We start from the raw sequence: 7,627 nt of genomic DNA on the forward strand, positions 1-7,627 counted from the left end.
TATAATAATCGGGACATTTGCAATAACTTGAGAAAGAAGACATCTTTTGCTGAAAGGTGGATACAGCGGGGTGGCCCGAAATCTTTGATTTACATCCAGCCCAACGGCATTTTTTTTTTTTTTTTTTTGAAAGGAGAGGATGTCTGGACCCCTTACTAGTGGACCGAATGCAGATGCAATTTTTGGGATCAGACCGATTTTGGATCAAATGCGGACGCACCGTTGAGGATTCATTAGTTTTAAATTATTTACAAGATTTTATAATATATAATAATAATGTTAAATTGTATATTTACTAGTCCACCATATAGTTAATTTATCTCTTCATCATTTTCTTCCATCAAACTTTTAGGGCTCGAGCTTAAGATGCTAAACTAAATCATATTCTTTTTATTTATTTCTTGATCGGTCCTTATTCAAGTCATTTTTGTTAGTTTTATCTTTTTAATTTAAAATTTTAATTATAAAAGAAAGATTTGTAGAATCATTTGTTGGATACAAATCCGTTAGATGTTGGATACGAATGTCAGATTGGAAACCTTTCTCAGGTCGAACCACGCTGAGGCCCAGGAGCGTCAAATGTATCCATTTACCGTGAATGGTATTATGAAGGCCATCAAGTTAGGGGACCTACCCGAGGACAAATTCTGCAAAACTGGTAATAGGGTTACCAAATTGTTTGGGTACACCACATTATATACAGGACAAAACAACCATTTGCTTTTGGGTTGGTACACCCCCAAACACACCCCTTTAACAGCCTTGAAATTTTGTTCAGATTTTTTGGTTGGGGTGCTCTTATTACTGAGTTGGCATACGTGTGAACTCATCCCCAGATCTTCCACGAAAAGATTCAGACTTGAAGGAGCAACTGATGAATTCGATTTTAGTTTGCCAATGTGACCCAACGGACCATACGTAATTATTTATTTTTCTTCTTTTTCTAAACTTATATATTATTCTTATAATAAAGAGTACTACATTAACTAGTTGGAAACCTAACAAGTTAAGCTCCAACAACGTAGTGTTCCATTAATTGAAAGGTTGTTGTGCTAGCCTTCCAGCGAGCCTCATGGGTAACCTAATCAAGGGAGTCGAAACGGATGGGGCTGAGATCGTGTCACAAGGGGACATGCTAACTCTACGTTCATGTTAATTCCTGCAATATTACGCCATTGAGGGTTCAAACCTGGGACCTCCTGAAACGTATGAAACTTTGAGAAATGGGAATGACCAGCTGAGCTAGGTGTCCGTTGTTTCTATGTTAACTCTTCTTTTGAAACTTTTCTTTTATTATTTCAATCTTCTTCGGTTACAAGAGAATTGTATGGTAGACGAGCAACAAATTGAGCCCCATATATAATACTAAAATTGTTTCCACCGTCTTAAGTAATATGTTACAACCATGATGTGTTACAACCACGACCACTGTGAACGTTCTAAATAAATCAGTGCAGCACAAATCATGTAGGGAGCTATTGCCAATCTATATATTATCATAAAATAATAATCGGGTGAGTATAATTCTCGTATCTATCTTCTTTTTCTTATTTTCTTTCATAATTGGAAATTCAAAATATTCTAGAGAGTAGAGACCACTTCGGGTTGACCAGTCAAGCAACAGAATAGATTTGACCGATCAAAATGATTTTTTTCCGAGAAGAAAAGGTTATATTGAGAAGAGAAAAATATGTACAGAGTGATGACTTAGTCAAACGTTGAATTTTTCTTCTTCTACTTCGATCAATCGGCTCTTCCATCTATCTGATTATGTATCTGTTATGAAATTTTGATTCTTTGCTTTCAATTTAGATAACCCAATGCTTTAATTTTTTTTTCTATTTTTAAGTTTTTAATTCATCTTTTTTCTTGACCTAACTGATAACTTTTTTCAAAATCCCTAATTTTTGATGGTCTAGTCTTTTCTGTTTCTTTGTTTAATTGATTGTAATCTAGATAGATTTAGAATCATGAGTAAAATTCTAGTTCTGCAATCTTTGAAACATCTCTCAAGTTTTGTTCTAACTTTTCTTTTTGCTTTTTTCTGATTAGGTTATGGGTTGAAGGGATAGCAGCATAGGGTTTCGGTATCCACCATCATGAGATAGAGATAAGTGATTTAGAGGTTTCTTCTGGGTATGGTTTTGGTTTATATCATTACTATTCTAAACTGGATTTGATCGATATTTCTTAGTAGAGTGTATTGGGAATGCTTTCATAGCATTTTGAGATCCTACGCCAGTAGGGATTTGGTTATTGAAGATTACTTTGTTTTTAGCTGTATTAGAAGATATATGGGTAATTTTTGGGGAAGATTTCTTATAGAGATTAATGATTACCTACTTTTATTCTATATAAACTATCAACTGATTTGGTTAAGGGTTGTAGAATTCTAAGTGTTTTGTCTCCAATGCCCAAGTTGATCAGATTTTTCTTTATAATTCAAATGTTCAAAGATACAATTAATCAAGATGGTTTTTTATTGGAATCTGGTTATTTTTCTTCTCCCTGATTAATTTATGGCCCTCTTTTTATATTTGGTGGTAATTATCAGAACTTTTCAACACTTGTCAATTTTTGTGATTAAGCATGCTCTGATTCTGGGGACTCCGTTGATGGAATGTTGGTCTTATTATTATACATTTAATTTTTATCAAGGCTCCGTCACCAAAAGCTTCTCATGTTGCTATTACTAAAGTGGAATCAGTTTTGGAGAAGGGAGAGGGATCTGGTGGAGGAAACAGTTCTGCTACAACCGTGCAAGCCGATTCAAATGCTCAGCCATCAGCATTCTCTGTCAGTTTGCAAACTGCTGGTAATCTGCAAGGGTCAGGTAGAGGTGGTCTTTCTCAGTCCGAAAATGTGGATTCTAATGTCTTTTGGTCTGCATCATGTACATTTGTTGCTCAGTCTTCTGTCTCTCATACTGTATTCACAAGCTCTGGGTTTATTTTTAAACTCTTCTGCTGAAATGTGTTACACCTCAAATATGTTTATAAATCCGGTCTCTGAGAATGTTGGCTTAGAAAATTCAAGTATTGGGGATTGTATTGATAAAGCAGTAGTGCTCGAACCAACTCCTTTAGCTGTGTTACCCCCTGAACCTCTCATCTCTAAAGAAGAATTAGAAAATGAAGTTAATCTCATGATGGTGGATTCGATGGACTCTATGGATGCTGATCCTCCTTCTACTCATGACCTCGTAAGTTTTTCTCTGATTTCTATTTATACTTTTTTATATTCGGATTTTCTTTTCACTGTTCTTTGTGTCTATTTTTAATCATGAAGTTTTTTTGCTGGAACATGAATGGGTGTTGCTCTGATAAGAAATGGTTGCATTTAGCTAATTTATTTAGGAAAAATAAAGTTGATGCTATTTGTCTTATTGAAACTATGGTAGATATAGATACTGTTAGAAAATACACGCATCATGTGTCGTATGATTCTTGGTATATTATTCCCGCTGAAGGCAAATATGGGGGGATTGCTTTAGGTTATTTTGCTAAGTCTTCTATAGAAATTTTAAGTAGCTCTCTTAATATGATTCATATATTGTGCGATGTTACTCCTGGGATTAAAAATTGCATTGTCTTTTATTTATGGAGCTCTCAGTAACATTGGAATAAAGAATCAATGGAATTTTCTTAACAACATGAATTAGTCTAATAAAAGACCTTGATTACTTTTAGGGGATTTTAATTTCATTCTAAATGCTTCTGAAAAGCAGGGTGGTAATTTGAATAATTCTTTCCCTCCTGATTTAGTTAGAAGAAGTCTAGTAGAAATGAAGATGAATGAAGTTTTTTCTTTTGGAAATCCCTTTTACATGGTGTAATAGGAGATTTAAAAACCCTGTTGAGATGATCTTTGAAAAACTAGATAGGGGTTTTGTTAATGATGATTGGTTCTCTGTTCTGCCGCAAACTCGTATAACAAATCTTGCTAGAGTTTACTCAGACCACAGCCCCATTATGCTTAAGTGTTTTCACTTTGAACAACATCTTAATATTCCTTATAAATTCTTTAAATGCTAGCAACTTAATCCTGATTTAATTCAAAGGCGTGCTTATTAATTCTTGGTCTAAAAAAGTCAATGGTTCTCCGAGTTTCATTATGGCTGGTAAACTAAAAAATCTTAAGCATGATCTTAGTAGATGGAATGTGTTCTCTTTTGGTCATATTAAAAATACTATTAATAAGTTGAATGCTGAGATTGAAAAACTTCAGAGTGTGCAGTATACCCCTGATATTGTTAGTTTTATACTTAACTATTCTAATCGGCTGGATTATTGGTATGAAATTGAAAATAGTTTCTATAAGCAGAAAGCTAAGATCGATTATTTCACTCAGTATGATAGGAACACTAGGTTTTTCCATAATACGGTAAAACTCAGAAATATGTATAACACGATACATACTATTAAAGATGAGCATGGTAATTGGTTGGATAGTAGGGAGCAGGTTGTAGATCTGCTTACAAAACATTTTAAGAAGATCTATACAACATCAAATCCTAGTAGCTCGGTTATTCAAACTGCTCTATGTAATATTCAGGCTATTGTTACTGATGACATGAATATATCTTTAATTGCAATACCTACTGTTGAGGAAATTTATAGTACTGTGAAGAATATGGATCCCTGGAAGTCTCCAGGTCCATATGGTTATCCAGCTAGGGTTTTTCATGATAGTTGGAATGAAATTTCAAGTGAAGTTATATTGCATGTCCAAATTTTTTTCAAAAATAAATTTCTTCTTAGACAAATGAACCATTCTTTTATTACCCTAATTCCTAAAATAAATAACCCATCTACATCCCATGAGTTCAGACCCATTAGCTTATCAAATACCATCTATAAAATCATTTCAAAATTTTTAACTAATAGGTTGAAGCCTTTGATGGATTCAATTATTTCGCCTTATCAATCAGCTTTTGTTTCTAATAGACAAATCCAAGACAATATTATCATCATTCATGAAATTCTGCATTCCTTTAAAAAGAAAAAGAAAAAAGTCAAAAATGGGTTCATGGCTATTAAACTAGATCTCTCTAAAGCATTTGATAGGTTAGAATGGTCATTTATCATTTCTGTTTTTAAGAAGCTAGGTTTTTCTGAAGACTGGTGTCATATGATCTTTCAATGTATTAGCACTGTTTCATATTTAGTTCTGGTTAATGGTGTTCCAGGGGATATGTTCTTTCCTTCAAGGGGTATTCGGCAAGGGGATTGTCTTTCTCTGTATATTTTTTCATGTGTATGGAGGTATTGTCGCAACTTCTTATTAAGGCTGAAAAGGATAATATTATACAAGGATTTAGAGTAAATGGTAACAGTCCTTCTATTTCGCATCTTTTCTTTGCTGATGATTGCATGTTGTTTTCTAAAGATTCTTTGTCGTATGCTAGAAATCTTGTAAAAATCATAGATACTTTTGCTATGGCTTCTGGGCAAGCCATTAACTTGGAAAAATCTGGTTTCATCACTAGTGCAAAAACTCATCATAAACATATTAAACTTCTGGCCAGGACTCTTAAGATTAAATACTTAAGTAAATTGAGAAGTATCTTGGTACCCCCCCATCTTTGTCGATAGAGATAAAAGTAAGTCTTTTCAGTTTATCATAGAAAAGTTCAATACTATGTTGAGTAACTGTAAAAGAACTAATCTTAATATAGCTGGTAGAACTGTGGTAGTTAAACATGTTCTCTCTAGTATGGCTACTTATAAGTTGTCTTGCCTTTCCCTTACCTAAAAAGATCACTTCGAAGATTGATTCTATACAGAGAACCTTTTGATGGTCAAAAAAGAATCCCAGGTGTGCTGCTTATTTTCGCTCATGGGATGATATTGGTAAGTCTAGACACTGTGGAGGGCTTGGTATTAGGAATACTTTTGTTACTAATAGAGTTTTTATCAGTAAGTTAGGCTGGAGACTTATGCAAAATCCAGATAATTTGCTTTCGATTTTCGTAAAAGATAAATATTATCCTAATCAGAATTTGTTAGAAATTGATAAAGCTGCAGATGGGTCCTCTTGGATATGGAAAGGTATTGTTAAGAGTTTATCTTTTATTAGAGCCAATATAATTAAGAAAGTTGGTGCTTCTACTAACATATGGAATGATATTTGGTTGCCTTATACTAATTCTCTTCTAGTCTCTAATAATCCTAATTAAAAAGATTATAGTTATGTTAAGGATCTGATTGATAAGAATAATAACTGTTGGAATGTGTCTTTGCTAAATGAATTATTTATGCCTGAAGATATTAAAAGGATTAGATCTATTAGTCTAAATCTTAATCAAGATGATAAAATAATGTGGGCTCATACTCGTAATGGTTTGTTTACAATAAAATCGGCATACAAATCATATGTGAATGAGGATTATTCAATTGAATATTCTTTGTTCTGGAAGAAAGTGTGGTCTTTAGAATGTCTTCCAAAGATTAGGTTTTCATATGGAAAATCTTTGCCTACATGCTTCCGGTGAACTCTTTACTGAACTTTTATAATCCTTTGGTTGATGATACTTGTCCCTTATGTGGGAATGTTGTTGAAACATCCTTACATCTTTTTGTTAAGTGTCCCATTGCTTCACATATTTGGTTTGGGTTATCTTTTCAACATTTAATTTCTACTGATCTGCAAGAGTTAGATGATTATTTTCTGTACTGGTTTAATGATGGTCATGGTGATTCCCCGTATGATGTTAACTGGCCAAGTATTGCTGATGTTATAATGTGGTGTGTTTGGAAACTTAAATGTGATGTGATTTTCAGAAAGATTTCTATAGATATGATAAAGTTATTCTAGATGTAAAGAGAATGTTGCATTCATATGTTAAGCCTAGAGTTCATGCTAAGGTTATGAAGAAGAAGAATAAGTATTGCAGAATGGAGGTAGACCATTTTATGTTTATTGATGGCTCTTTTAAAGACTTTAATATGGGTCTGGGTATTCTTTGGTGTGATGTTACAGGCACAATAAAAGGCACTAGAGCAGACTTTGGACTGATTCCTGATGCGGTTGGAGCTGAAGTAACTGCACTTTTTTTGGGTATCACTTGGACACAAGAGTTGAAGCTTTCCAAAGTCACTTTTGTTAGCGACTGTCTCCAAATGGTGGATTTTGTGAATAGAGACTGTACAAATATCGGGTGGTGGTGTAGTGATGTCTTGTCTGCCTGTCGTAGCTTGATGGCTAGAAGTACTACTTTTAAGCATGTGTACATTAATCTCGTGAAAAACAATGTAGCTGATAAGCTTGCTAGAAAAGCTAGAAAATGTTGTATTAAAAACATATGGGCTACTTTTCCTTCTTTTTTGGATGGTCTTGTAAGAAAAGAGCCCTTAAGTGCACTCTGTAACTTTCTTCTAGCTTAATATATTTTGGTGTTTCTTAGAAAAAAAAAAAAAGTCAAGGGACTCCCAAATAATGTAAACAAGCTAACTAATTACAAAATAACTACATCTTCCCAGTGTTCGTATAATTTGACTCATCGAGTATCCCTTGAAAATCTCCGTAGATGAGCTCCATAAGCAAATATCCAATATAACAGGGATTAGCTCTTCTTTTGTCTTGCTTCTGCCGCCATGGTGCCTATTGTTCCTCTCCAGCCATTACT

The 7,627-nt window shown here is 33.9% G+C and overlaps 1 protein-coding gene across 1 annotated transcript; it reads left to right on the plus strand.

The window, feature by feature from the left end:
• The first annotated feature begins 1,612 nt into the window (after window positions 1–1,612).
• LOC113282964 lies at window positions 1,613–7,407 on the plus strand. Its single transcript, XM_026532074.1, has 5 exons — window positions 1,613–1,772; window positions 2,053–2,136; window positions 2,659–3,202; window positions 5,189–5,264; window positions 6,982–7,407. Exons 3-5 carry the CDS (start codon window positions 2,681–2,683, stop codon window positions 7,383–7,385), a joined length of 1,002 nt encoding a protein of 333 aa, XP_026387859.1. The 5' UTR covers window positions 1,613–1,772; window positions 2,053–2,136; window positions 2,659–2,680; the 3' UTR covers window positions 7,386–7,407.
• The last annotated feature ends 220 nt before the right edge of the window (window positions 7,408–7,627 follow it).

The sequence above is a fragment of the Papaver somniferum genome, chromosome 1 (assembly GCF_003573695.1).
Source record: "Papaver somniferum cultivar HN1 chromosome 1, ASM357369v1, whole genome shotgun sequence".
NCBI classification, from domain to species: Eukaryota; Viridiplantae; Streptophyta; class Magnoliopsida; order Ranunculales; family Papaveraceae; genus Papaver; species Papaver somniferum.

Excerpts from the sequence above, each read along its gene's own strand:
- LOC113282964 (XM_026532074.1), top strand. The coding sequence starts at position 2,681 with ATGTTGCTATTACTAAAGTGGAATCAGTTTTGGAGAAGGGAGAGGGAT. Across the intron at positions 3,203-5,188 it reads CTCCTTCTACTCATGACCTC|GGGATATGTTCTTTCCTTCA; the intron begins GTAAGTTTTTCT and ends ATGGTGTTCCAG. Across the intron at positions 5,265-6,981 it reads ATTTTTTCATGTGTATGGAG|GCACAATAAAAGGCACTAGA; the intron begins GTATTGTCGCAA and ends GTGATGTTACAG.